At 37.7% G+C, this 13,349-nt stretch overlaps 1 protein-coding gene and 1 long non-coding RNA gene across 34 annotated transcripts in view; one reads left to right on the top strand and one right to left on the bottom strand.

Annotated features, from left to right (window-relative positions):
• The window catches only part of Myo9a (myosin IXA), a 203,022-nt gene that overhangs the window by 44,134 nt on the left and 145,539 nt on the right, over window positions 1-13,349 (bottom strand). For all 23 annotated transcript variants that reach the window (XR_015626337.1, XR_015626338.1, XR_015626339.1 and 20 more), the window contains 2 exon segments: window positions 8,838-8,950; window positions 1,338-1,480 (listed from right to left, as the gene is read on the bottom strand). Coding sequence is in view for 19 of the 23 variants with exons in the window: in XM_087560284.1 (XP_087416410.1) it covers window positions 1,338-1,480; window positions 8,838-8,950 (256 nt within the window). In the remaining 4 variants the exon portion in view is untranslated.
• LOC102546766 (uncharacterized) overlaps window positions 1-13,349 on the top strand; it is a 150,480-nt gene that overhangs the window by 54,362 nt on the left and 82,769 nt on the right. For 3 of the 11 annotated variants that reach the window (XR_015627742.1, XR_015627741.1, XR_015627745.1), the window contains exon 2: window positions 10,773-10,878. The exons of 4 other annotated variants lie outside the window; for them this stretch is intronic. This is a non-coding gene — a long non-coding RNA (uncharacterized LOC102546766). The remainder of the gene's footprint in view (window positions 1-10,772; window positions 10,879-13,349) is intronic. 4 more of the 11 variants (XR_015627743.1, XR_015627746.1, XR_015627744.1 and 1 more) reach the window with 3 other exon arrangements.

Raw genomic sequence — 13,349 nt, 5'->3', positions numbered from 1 at the left:
TGAATCTGTAGATTGCTTTGGGCAAGATGGCCATTTTTACTGTATTAATCCTGCCAATCCAGGAGCATGGGAGGTCTTTCCATCTTCTGAGATCTTCTCCAATTTCTTCCTTCAGAGACTTGAAGTTCTTGTCATACAGATCTTTCACTTGCTTGGTTGGAGTCACACCAAGGTATTTTATATTATTTGGGACTATGGTGAAGGGTGTCATTTCCCTAATTTCTTTCTCAGTCTGTTTATCCTTTGAGCAGAGGAAGGTTACTTTGAGCTAATTTTATACCCAGCCACTTTGCTGAAGCATTTTGCTGCATACAGGAAACACATCTTAGAGACAAAGACAGACACTACCTCAGGGTAAAAGGCTGGAAAACAACTTTTCAAGCAAATGATCTGAACGAGCTGGAGTAGCCATTCTATTATCAAATAAAATTGACTTTCAACCAAAAGTTATCAAAAAGGATAATGAAGGATGCTTCATATTCATCAGAGGAAAAATCCATCAAGATGAACTCTCAATCCTAAATATCTATGCTCCAAATACAAGGGCACCTACATTCATAAAAGAAATCTTACTAAAGCTCAAAGCACACAGAACTTCAGACCAATTTCATTTGTGAATATTGACACAAAAACACTCAATAAAATTCTTGCAAACCAAACCCAAGAATACATCAAATGATCATCCATCATGATCAAGTAGGCTTCATCCCAGAGATGCAGGGATGTTTCAATATAAGGAAATCCATCAACATAATCCACTATATAAACAAACTCAATGAAAAAAAAAACACATGACCATCTCATTAGATGCTGAGAAAGCATTTGACAAAATTCAACACCCCTTCATGATAAAAGTCCTGGAAAGGTCAGGAATTCAAGGACCATAACTAAACATAGTAAAAGTCATATACAGCAAACCAGTAGCTAACATTACACTAAATGGAGAGAAACTTGAAGCAATCCCACTAAAATCAGGGACTAGACAAGGCTACGCACTCACTTCCTAGCTCAATAATGAGCTAATATGAATCGCTATGAATACTATGTATTTATTAAATAAATGAATAAGGCCAGACCCTTACAATTTAGAAAAAAAGGTTAGTCCAAGATTCATCATCACTGAAGTGGTTGTGCTTCACTGTTCTATGCCAGGTATTCTTGGAGCATCTCACACAAGTATAGTATGCCTTGTTTTATTAAGGAAGCACTTACCAATACTGGTCCTAACTTATGAAAATATCATTCCAACGGGAATGTCATTCTGAAGAAGAAAGGCACAGTACATTTTCAGAATGAGTAACAAAAATTAGGAAGCTCCACCCTTTGTCCATATTTACCATCAGAAAATGGATGAACAGGTGTCACATCTGAGCCAGCAAAGAGTGATGAGACCTCCGACTGGGGAGCAGGTTTTACTCTAGTAGTCTTCTTCTCTCCTTGTTTCCCTTTGGCCCAGAATCTCATCTTCGCTCTCTGAGGTCTGTTTTTAAAACAAAATAAAGGTAAGGTGGAAATCAGATGTCTCAGTAATACTTGTGTATCTTCCTTTAAGCATTTACATACTTTTTAAGCATTATACATTTTTCATTTGTAGTCATCTATTTTAACTTCAGTATGTATTTGGGGGGGGGGGGGAACACTGCTGGACACATGCTAGGCAACAATCTACGGAGCCACACTCCCAATTCATCTTGAATATAAAATACAAAATTCTGAAATTTTAAATCATTTGATAAAACAGCCTCAAAGCAGTGTAACAAACATTACTATCTACCCTACTGATGGCCAACTGCCATCTTTTTATTTCTCTATCTCATGTGTAACTTACAATCAAGAATACTGTATAGTTTTGCATGACCTCCTGTCCATTCTCTGCTTGCTGTGCTCTAAGATGTAAGAACTTCCTTGATCAAACTGCTACACCTCCTCTCTCTTCCATGATGGACTCTTTTTTTTTTTTTTAAACTGGATGGTTTATCTATTTACATTTCAACTGTTATCCCCTTTACCATTTTACCCCCTAGAAACATCCCATCCCAACCTCCTTCCCCCTGCTTCTATGAGGGTGTTCCCACCCAACCACATACTCCCTCCCACCTCCCCACCCTGGCATTCCCCTACACTGTGGCATGGAGCCTTCCCAGGACCAAGGGCCTCTCCTCCTATTGATGTCTGACCAGGCCATCCTCTGCTACATATGTGGCTGAAGCTATGGGTCACTCCATGTGTACTCTTTTGTTGGTGGTTTAGTCCCTGGGAGCTCTGGGGGATCTGGTTGGTTGATACTGTTCTTCCTATGGATTACAAACCCCTTCAGCTCCTTTAGTCCTTTCTCTAACTCCTCCACGGGGGGATCTCGTGCTCAGTCCAATGGTCAGCTGCGAGGATCCACCTCTGTATATATCAGACTCTAGCAGAGCCTCTCAGTAGACAGCTATATCAGGCTCCTGTCAGCAAGCACTTCTAGGCATAAGCAATATTGTCTGGGTTTGGTGGCTGTATGTATATGGGGTGATCCCTAGTGGGGCAGTCTCTGGATGGCCTTTCCTGCAGTCTCTGCTCCAAACTTTGTTTCCATGTCGCCTCCTATGAATATTTTTGTTCTCCCTTCTAAGAAGGATTGGAGCATCCATGCTTTGGTCTTCCTTCTTCTTGAGCTTCATGTGATCTGTGAATTGTATGTTGAGTAATCTGAGCTTTTGGGCTAATATTCACTAATCAGTGTGTTCTTTTGTGTGACTGGGTTAGCTCACTCAGGATGATATTTTCTAATTCCATCCATTTGTCTAAGAATTTCATGAAGTCATTGTTTTTAATAGCTGTGTAATAAAATCAGGAGCTGGTTTTTTGAGAAAATCAACAAGATAGATAAACCGTTAGGCAGACTAACCAGAAGGCACAAATTAACAAAATCAGAAATGAAAAGGAAGACATAAAATCAGAAAGTGGGGAAATCCACAAAAATCATCAGATCCTACTACAAAAGCCTATACTCAACAAAACTAGAAAATCTGGATGAAATGGACAATTTTCTAGACAGATAACAGGTACCAAAGTTAAATCAGGATCAGATAAACCATCTAAATAGTCATCTAAATAGTCATATAATTCCTAAAGAAATAGAAGCAGTTATTAAAAGTCCCCTCTCCCCCCCAAAAAAGCCAGAACCAGATGGGATTACTGCAGAATTCAGACCTTCATAGAAGACCTAATACCAATACTGTGTTCAAACTGTTCCACAAAATAGAAACAGAAAGAACACTACTATGAAGCCACAATTACACTTATACCTAAACCACACAAAGACCCAACAAAGAGAACTTCAGACCAATTTCACTTATGAATACTGATGCAAAAGTACTCAATAAAATTCTCCCAAACCGAATCCAAGAACACATCAAAACGATCATCCATCATGATCAAATAGGCTTCATCCCAGTGATGGGGGAAGGTTCAATATACAGAAATCCATCAATGGAATTCACTATATAAACAAACAAGAAAAAAACCACATGGTCATTTCATTAGATGCTGACAAAGCATTTGACAAAATTCAACATCCCTTCATGTTAAAAGTCTAAGAAAGATCAGGAATTCAAGGCCCATACCCAAACATAGTAAAAGCAATATACAGCAAACCAATAGCCAACATCAAACTAAATGGACAGAAACTTGAAACACTAAAATCAGGCACTAGACAAGGCTGCCCACTCTCTCCCTACTTATTCAACATAGTACTCGAAGTCCTAGCCAGAGCAATCAGACAACAAAAGGAGGGCAAAGGGATACAGATGGAAAGGAAGAAGTCAAAATATCACTATTTGCAGATGAAATGCTAGTATACTTAAGTGACCCCAAAAGTTCCACTACTAAGCCTGGTAAACACCTTCAGCAAAGTGGCTGGGTATAAAATTAACTCAAACAAATCAGTAGCCTTCCTCTACTCAAAGGATAAGCAGGCTGAGAAAGAAATTAGGAAAACGACACCCTTCCCAATAGTCAAAAATAATATAAAACACCTTGGTGTGACTTTAACCAAACAAGTGAAAGATCTCTATGGCAAGAACTTCAAGTCTCTGAAGAAAGAATTTGAAGTAGATCTTGGAAGATGGAAAGATCTCCCATGCTCATGATTGGCAGGATTAATATTAGAAAAATGGCCATTTTGCTGAAAGCAATCTACAGATTCAATGCAATCTCTATCAGAATTCCAACTTAATTTTTCACAGAGTTAGAAAGAGCAATTTACAAATCCGTTTTGACTAACCATAAATAAATAAAATAAATAAATAAATAAAATAAATAAATAAATAAATAAATAAATAAATAACAAAAACTACTGTCAACCATAAAAGTTCTCTAGGGGGAATCACCATCCCAGACCTCAAGCAGTATTACAAAGCAATAATGATAAAAACTGTAATATATTGGTACAGAGACAGGCAGGTAGATGAATGGAATAGACTTGAAGACCCAGAAGTTAACTCACACACCTATGGTCACTTGATCTTTGACAAAGGAGCTAAAACCAGCCAGTGGAAAAAGACAGCATTTTCAACAAATGGTGCTGGTTCTATTGGAGGTTAGCATGTAGAAGAATGCAAATAGATCCATTCTTATCACCCCGTAGAAAGCTCAAGTTGAAGTGGATTCCGGACCTCCACATAAAACCAGATACACTGAAACCAATAATGGGAAAGAACCTCAAACACATGGGCATTAGAGAAAATTTCCTTAACAGAACACCAATGGCTTACACTCCAACATCAACAATCAATAAACGGGACCTTATAAAATTTGCAAAGCTCTTATAAGGCAAGAAACTGTCAACTGTCATTAGGACAAAATGGCAACCATCAATCCTACATCTCATAGAGGGCCAATATCCAATACATACAAAAAACTCAAGGAGTTAAGACTCCAGAGAGCCAAATAACCCTCTTTTAAAAATGGGAATCAGAGCTAAACAAAGAATCTCAGCTGAGGAATGCCTTAGTTGTCAGGGAAATGCAAATCAAAAAAAAACAAACAAACAAACAAAAACCAGCCCTGCAATTCCACCTCACACCAGTCAGAATAGCTAAGATCAAAAACTCAGGTGACAACAGATGCTGGTGAGGATGTGGAGAAAGAGGGGCACTCCTCCATTGTTGGTGGGATTGCAAGCTGGTACAACCATTCTGGAAATCAGTCTGGAGATTCCTCAGAAAATTGGACATAGTACTACCTGAAGACCCAGTTATACCACTTCTGGGAATATATCCAAAAGATGCTCCAACATACAACAAAGACACATGCTCCACTATGTTCATAGCAGCCCTATTTAGAACAGTCAGAAGCTGGAAAGAACCCAGATACCTTTCAACAGAGGAATGGATACAGAAAATGTAGTACATGATCGACTCATAACCCGTTGGAACTAAGTCAGCATAACCTTTTCCTTCTATAAATTGCCTTGGTCATGGTGTCTTATCATAGCAACAGGAAAGTAACTAATGCTACACTGAGCTCCACCTCTGTACCTGTTTTTTTCTTTTATTTTAAGACAGCATTCCAGGATGACCTTAAACTCTATAGGTTGAGGCAAGCCTTTAACTTGTGTTCATCCTAGCTTATCTTCAAGTAACTGGGATTAACGGTCAGTGCCAACAGGCTGGGCAGTTTGTTATACTAATCTGTTTCTTTTTCGTGATACATAAAGCTCTTTTTTCATGTAGATCAATGAATGAAGCACACTAAAATAATAGCAGCTCACATAACCATGTACTATGTATTCTAACTTTGTACTAGGGGAAGGGGTTCTCTAATTTGTATATTAATTTGTGAATGAATATGCAGATTGAATTTGAAAATGTTCAATGCCTACTAGGTAACAAATCTATGTCTTATTCCAAACTTTAGTGGAATTGCTTTCAGTTTCTCTCCATTTAACTTGATGTTGGCTATCAGCTTGCCATAACTGACTTTATTATGTTTAGGTAGGTCCTTTGTATCCCTGATCTCTCTAAGACTTTTATTATGAAGGGGTGTTGAATGCTGTCAAAAGGTTTTTTAGCATCTTATGAGATAATCATTTGGTTTTAATCTTTTAGTTTGCTTATATGCCTCTGGGATAAAGCCTACTTGATCATGATGCATGATGTTTTTGTTTTGTGTGATGAGTTCTTGGATTCAGTTTGAAAGTATTTTATTGGGTATTTTTATATTAAGGTTGGTCTGTAATTCTTTCTCCTTTTTGAATTTTGTGGTTTGGGTATCAGGGTAACAGATCTCAAAAAATGAAATTGCCAATGTTTTTCTGTTTATATTTTGTTTATATTATCTGGAATAATTTGAGGAGTATTGATTGGTATTAGCTTTCCTTTGCAAGTCTGTTAGTATTCTGGACTGTCTGGCCCTAAGCTTTTTGGAAGAGGAGTGTGTCAGGAGACATTTAATAATGCTTCTATTCCTTAGGGGTTATGGTTCTTTACTTAAATTGTTTATTTGATCTTGATATATCTTTGGCAAGTGGTATCTATCAAGAAAATTGTCCATTTCGTTGAGGTTTTCTAATTTTGTGAAGTACAAGTTTTTGAATAAGAGTTAATGATTCTTTGAATGTCTTCTACTGCTGGTAAGAATGAAAACTTGTACATCTATTTTGGAAATCAATATGAAGGTTTCTCAGAAAATTAGCAATGGGTCTATCTCAAGATCCAGCTCTACCACTCCTGGGCATATACCCAAAGGACACTACCACAAAAACACTTGCTCTACTATGGTCATAGCAATTTTATTCATAATAGCTAGAAACTGGAAAGAACCTAGAAGTCTTTCAACTGAAGAAAGGTTAATGAAATGTAATAATTTACACAGTGGATTATTACTCAGCTGTTAAAAAAATAACATCATGAAATTTGCAAGCAAATGGATGGAACAAGAAAAAAAATCATCCTGTGTAAGGTAACCCATGCCCAAAAAGACAAACATGGTATGTACTCATCTATAAGTGGACATTAGTTGTAAAGTAAAGGACAGTCCACAGACCCAGAGAGTTAAATAACAAGGAGGGCTTGGGGACAGGAGGAGTCAAGCATCTGTGTGAGAAGGGGAAATAGAATAGATATCATGGGTAGACTGCAGGCCAGTGAGCACATTGACAGGAGGGATTAGATGTGTCAAAGATGGAGGGAAGGAGTACTTGGCCGACAACTGGAATTGGGGGGCATTTCAGGGGCAAGGAAGAAACCTAATGCAATAGAAACTCCCAGAAGTCTACGAGGATGACTCTAGCTAAGACTTGAAAAGAGGGTAGGTCAGGGAGATATGGGGCCTGAACTGGCAATCTCCCGTGGCCAGAAAAAATTTCCAGTTGAAGAATTCGAACACCAACCCAGCCTCAAAAAGTAAAAAACAATTGTGAGCCAACTTTTGGGTGCGGAACTGAACGCAGGTGCTCTGAAAAATCAGTAAGTACTTCTAACTGCCAAGCCATCTCTTCAACCCTGTACTCTTTATGGAGCACTTAATTTAGGCCTCATGCTTCCAGCAAACACTCATGACTGCTGCACCTCACCCTAGCCCTCCCACAAGCAACTTAAAAGAAACAAAACTATTTTCTAAAAGTCTTTTTCTTTTGTTTTCTTGCTTTTGGGAGTGTAGGGAGATTGAGACAGGGTTTCTCTGTATAACAGCTGTGGCTGGCTATCCTCAACTCGAAAGCATTGTCCTAAAACAATTTAGTGCAGAATATATTACATATATTACAAGCCTAAAACTGAAAAATATCAATTTCATCCTTCCTAATCTCTCACCTTTTACAATACAGTATAAGTCACATAATGATTAAGAAACCTCCCCCAAATCATATTGTTATCCACATAAGAAGATAAAGCTCAGTGTGTGTGTGCGCGTGTGTGTGTGTGTGCATGCGTGCGAGCAAGCGAGCGTATTAATGTACTTAGCAATACTACTACTTAGTTCTTAAAACTTAAGGCTAAAACCATGGCAGCCATCCTCCAGTAACTTGTCAAAATAATAAAACACAAAGGGAAAAAGGAGCGCCACCTACTATCTGTTCTCTATCCCTTTAAAGAAACATGGAGGTATTCCTTTGGCCACACACATGCACATCTATAAAGGATGAAAATTAAGACATCAAGGCAGTGAGCATTGTTAAAAAAAAAAGAATGCCTCACAAGTGGCATTCTTTTATAAAAACAAGAACTGTATACAACACCCAGCATGTCAAAGGGCATCATTATAAACAAGCAAGATAAGGGCAAGACTCTTTCCAAGAGAGATGATGTAAAAATTGATCCTGTTAATCACTCCAGGAGACAGCTCTCTTAAACAGGCAAAAGGAAATGATCAAGAAAACGAAACAAAACAACAACAATAAAACCCAAAATTATCTATTTAAAGTACCACTGCTCTACCAAGAGAAGTGCACTACATGTGTGAGAACAAACAGAAAGGTTAGTTGCTGGAGTCTATGGCCTGTAAATTCAAGACTTAATGTACAAAGTGAAATAAAAGGACCTAGACTGTAAAGTGTTTTTCTTAAAAGCAAATTGCTTAATTTAAACACTTAAATTATTAAATAAAATCATTGAAAGTATTATATTAGTCAGGGCTGGAGAGATGGCTCAGCTGTGGGGAGCACTGGCTGCTCTTCCAGAGAACCCAGGTTTGTTGCCCAACAACCACATGGCAGCTCAGAGCTGTCTATAACTCAGTTCCAGGGTCCAGGGGACCGACACCCTCACAGAAACACATTCAGGCAAAACATCACTGCCTATAAAATTAAATAATCTTTTAAAGAAACACCTAGTATTTCTTTATATACCTCATACCTTATGTCCAAATCTGAAGACTTCTGTCGTCCTGCCAATTTTGTAATCTCTCCTTGAGACATAGCCTTATGAAGCCTTGCTTGTTCATCAACTGAAGAAAATCGTTGTGACGTCTGTAGGAATTATACATGGCAAAAACTTAAAATCAAGTAAACATGGTAGCATGACTGACAACTCAGTAATCATCAGTTCACAGTCACTGGCAATTCAGCAAGAACTCATCAGGAAGTGAGGGACACAGTCAAGACCATTCAAAGACAAACTCCAAAGAATCCAAATCTGAGAAATAACACAGCACTGTTTTGTACCTTTTTTTTAATTATTTTTATGGGTTATAGATTATTGTTATATCCAGTCAAAGTTTAAAAGAACTAGGCTACAACAGAAGAAAAAAATCACCTATGTTCTAAATTATAAATAATTTATGTTATCAAACTATCTTTTCAATTTTATGTACCCTCCTCTAAGGACAATTTACTTCTGAGAATTGTTATTCAAGTAATTTTCTTATATTTCATCTGTTAATGTATCCATTAGCCTTCTGATATGCTTGGCTATGGCACAACGTCAGAAAATACCCAGAGCTGTCACAGACAGATGTCTGTGGCCATACAGTGTACAGGAAATCCAGATCTAATGCATAAACAGTCAGACAGAATGGTTTTTAAAACAACTGATAAGAAGTAGGTAGCTTATACCTGCTTCACTTACTGCCTCAAGATATTACTTACTAGTTCCTGTGCTATGACAGAGAGAGGGAACCCCAGGTGAAATTCTACACTCCTTGAGCTGAACACATGCAGATAAAAGCTTATAGCAATCCAAGCACCTAGTGACCAAGTCACAATGTCGGGAAAGGGAGAGATGCACAATAGAAGAGATCTGAGATCACACAGGATTCCCTTTTGTACTTGGATTAGTACTAATCAATAGTGTTGTGTGTGAAAACAACCCAACGCCAACGACAGATCTGGAATGATTAAAGGTAAGGTTAGTAATGATGCTGGTGCCCAGAGCCAGGACCTCAACTCTGTCCTGCATAGGCCACTATAGGACACAAGTGAACTTGCCTCAGTAATCAAAATAATTACCCCTCAACTGAGCACTGTTTGGGTGTACGGATTTTGAAAGACCTGAAAGAATCAGACTGTTTCTAGAACAGTTATATTCCAGAACTGGAATATTAGCAGAAAATCATAGTATACAGAAAACTGAGAGTGAAAAAAATCCCTCAACTAGCCAGAAAAAAAAATAATAATGTAAACTATTAAATTTTAAAAAGTGAAAAGTAGGAATATAACAAGAAGAAAAATCAAGCCATTTAGATTGACTGAATTGTTCAATTAGAAGGATATTAAAATAGTAATTATAATTGTAATTTACATGGATGAAAAAGGGAAATGGAAAATGTATGTAAAATTCCAGAGATACCACCTCAACATACATCTTAAAAAATTCTACATATTGTCTAATTACATTTCTATAAAGTTCTAGAATAGAGTGAAGGAAGAAATTGAGTAGAAACATGAGGGAACTTATGTTACAGAAACCTTAATACTTGAAACATACATTTCATAGTTGTATACATATTCCTCAAAGAGCAAACTGTCAACTGAAGGTCTGCACATGTCACTGCATATACTAGACCTCATTTATAAAAATGAATAAAAAATGAATAAATCAATTATCAAGTTAATAACAATGCAATACATTCAATTTTACAAGGATAAAAGATATAGCACTTAATGTAATTGAAAAGAGTATATTCACTATCTATAAACTATGTTCCTCAAAAATACATTAAAGTCAAATATTAATCCAACTCTAGATTTACATGGGCATTTATCTCTCTCGGGGGAAAATGTGGAGGCTTTATTTTTGGTTCATATTCATTGAGATTACCAATCAGCAGGCTTACTGTTTATCCTTGTTTAGGACACAGAATACACATGTTGGCATGGCAACAGAATAAAACTGAAGAGGACTGATTATGGGATACAGATATTGAAGGTGAATCAAGATTTCAGAAAGAAAATAAAGTGTAAGCCTTAGAGATCCTCAGTCCATAAAGTGTTTCGGCAAGCATGAGAGCATGAAGACCTAAGCTCTAGCTCCAGAATGTAAATATTTGTTGGTGATGGTGATGGTGGTGGTGATGATGGTGGTGGTGGTGGTGGTGGTGATGGTGGTGGTGGTGGTGATGATGGAGGACCAGGTAGGGTGGTGCATACTTCTAATTCTAGCACTGGGAATGCAGAGACAGGCTGGTGTTTGTTGGGCAGCAGGCCCCACCAAATTGGTGAATTTCCACCCCAATGAAAGTCTCTTTTACCCAAAAACTAATGTAGACTATAACTGAAAGGCAATACCAAGAACTAATGGCTAAGCTCCATGCGAGTACTTACACATGCACTCATGTATTACAACACAAACACAAAAAAACAGTAGGTACTGGGAAGGCTGAGACTTTGCTGTTCCTAAGACAGCTGTATGTAATTCGGTAAGGGAATGGAGACTGTGCTCCATGGCTGTAGGAGGTTCATGGGAAGCTTGAATTTTGTGCTAGGAAATCAGACCAGAGTAGAACTACACTTTGGATTGAGAAAGCCTTCTTCTGATACATGAACTATACGCCTAACTAAATATTAAGAAAAAGAGGAAGTGGCTCAGAATGTTGCCATAAATTTTAAAGAAAAAAAGAAACCCATGGCTCCAGCTGCATATGTAGCAGAGGTTGGCCATGTCAGGCACCAATGGGAGGAGAAGAAGCCCTTGGTTCTGCCAAGGCTGGACCTCCCCAGTGTAGGAGAATGTCAGGGCAGGGGGGAGTTGGGGAAGGGGAACACCCCTATAGAAGAAGGGGAGGGGGATGGCATAGGGGGTTTATGGATGGGAAAGGGATTAACATTTGGAATGTAAATAAAAAATATCCAATAAAAAAAGCAACTGAAAAAACAATATATAAAAATAAAAAAAATTCTGACTTCTGCAATCATAAGATAATAGACTGTTTAAGACTCCAATTCTGAAATAATGTGTGTTACCCATTTAAAAAAGAAAAAAGAAAGAAAGAAACTGCTAGAATTTCATCAAGGTGGACTCTGGACCTGGGTCAGTGGCTGCTGACACAGCAGATTCTTTTGAGAGGGCGGGACTCTACCACAAAGGCCTTTTATATGGAAACCATATCCACCAAGCCACTGTTGGTGCTGGCCCTAGACGATGCCTTCGCACACACACTCCTAATCTTACACTCCTAATCTTTCTTTTTTTTATTTTTAGTTGCATGTGTGTGAGTGTAGGTTTGTACAGTGTGTGGGGGATGTGTCAAATGCTCCTGGAACTGTAGTTGGAATCAGTGGAGAGGGGCTTGGCATAGGTATTAGGGACTGAATATGGGTCCTCTGCAAGATCAGTACAAGAACTACTGAGGTGTCTTTCCAGCTCCATTGTTTTAAGTCAAAGTCTCACTATGCAGTCCTTGCTGGCCTGGAACTCACAAAGATCTATCTGACTCTGCTTCCTGTGTGATAGGATTAGAGATGTACACTATTCCTGGTCTCATGACTCTTATATTTCTGATATCTGGTAATGCTATTTTAAATGATGGCATAAGGCTGCAATTAGTAAATTCTAGCAATGTAGAGGAAACACAACAAGATAAAATAACCCTATATTCCCAAACAAGAAAATAAGGGATTTTTTTTCCCCTAAGAGGGAAAAAAAAGGAATACTTAAGATATTCAACCTAAAAAAAAACAAAAACAAAAAAAACCCAAGATATTCAACCTATAAACTCAAGCAGCTTAAACACATAGTAACATTCTCAAAAAACTATCAAACAAGAATAAAAATAACAAAACCTAGTAAACACTTGCAAATAAGAGTACATGCAAACTTCAGATTACTTGCAGGCACATAGTGAAACATAATCCCAGAAATTCTTATAATCCCAACACCAACTTTTGCCAAGAATAAAGTCAGTCTAAGGAAACTGTGTGGAAGAACAAAAGATAAAACTGGCAGTAGCCTTATGACAGACTGAAAGTAAAAGACAGAAAGAAACGTTCTACCTGAAGCATCAACACAGAAGAGAAGCTGAGCAGAGTAGCTCACGCCTGAAGTCCCAGGTTTTGAAAGGTCAACACTGAAAAACTGCTGTCAATTTGACCAGCCTTCATTACAGAGAGAAACTTCTGCCTCAGAAAATAAAGGAAAAGACCTGAAATTGCTAAAGCCATAGCTTCTAGAGAAAAAGTAAATTTGTAAAAGGATAGGAAAAATTTCTCCTTTGGACACTGTATTATAAAGAAAAAGAGCTCAAAAATCCAGAATCAAAAAGTTAAAAGAGAAAGGGGAATGAAGCATTGCTTGATCACCAAAGGAGAACAAGCTTTCCATAAAGAAACTGTATTTTGTTACACTGATAGAGGAGATATTCTTAATTTTTTAATCCTATAAACCAACCCAAATACATAAAGGGAATAAATTAAAACATACAACACCTATACA

The sequence above is a fragment of the Rattus norvegicus genome, chromosome 8, assembly GCF_021556685.1.
Source record: "Rattus norvegicus strain SHRSP/BbbUtx chromosome 8, alternate assembly SHRSP_T2T, whole genome shotgun sequence".
Taxonomy (NCBI): domain Eukaryota; kingdom Metazoa; phylum Chordata; class Mammalia; order Rodentia; family Muridae; genus Rattus; species Rattus norvegicus.
The sequence above is the reverse complement of the archived record's forward strand: the minus strand, read 5'-3'. Positions and strand labels throughout refer to the sequence as shown.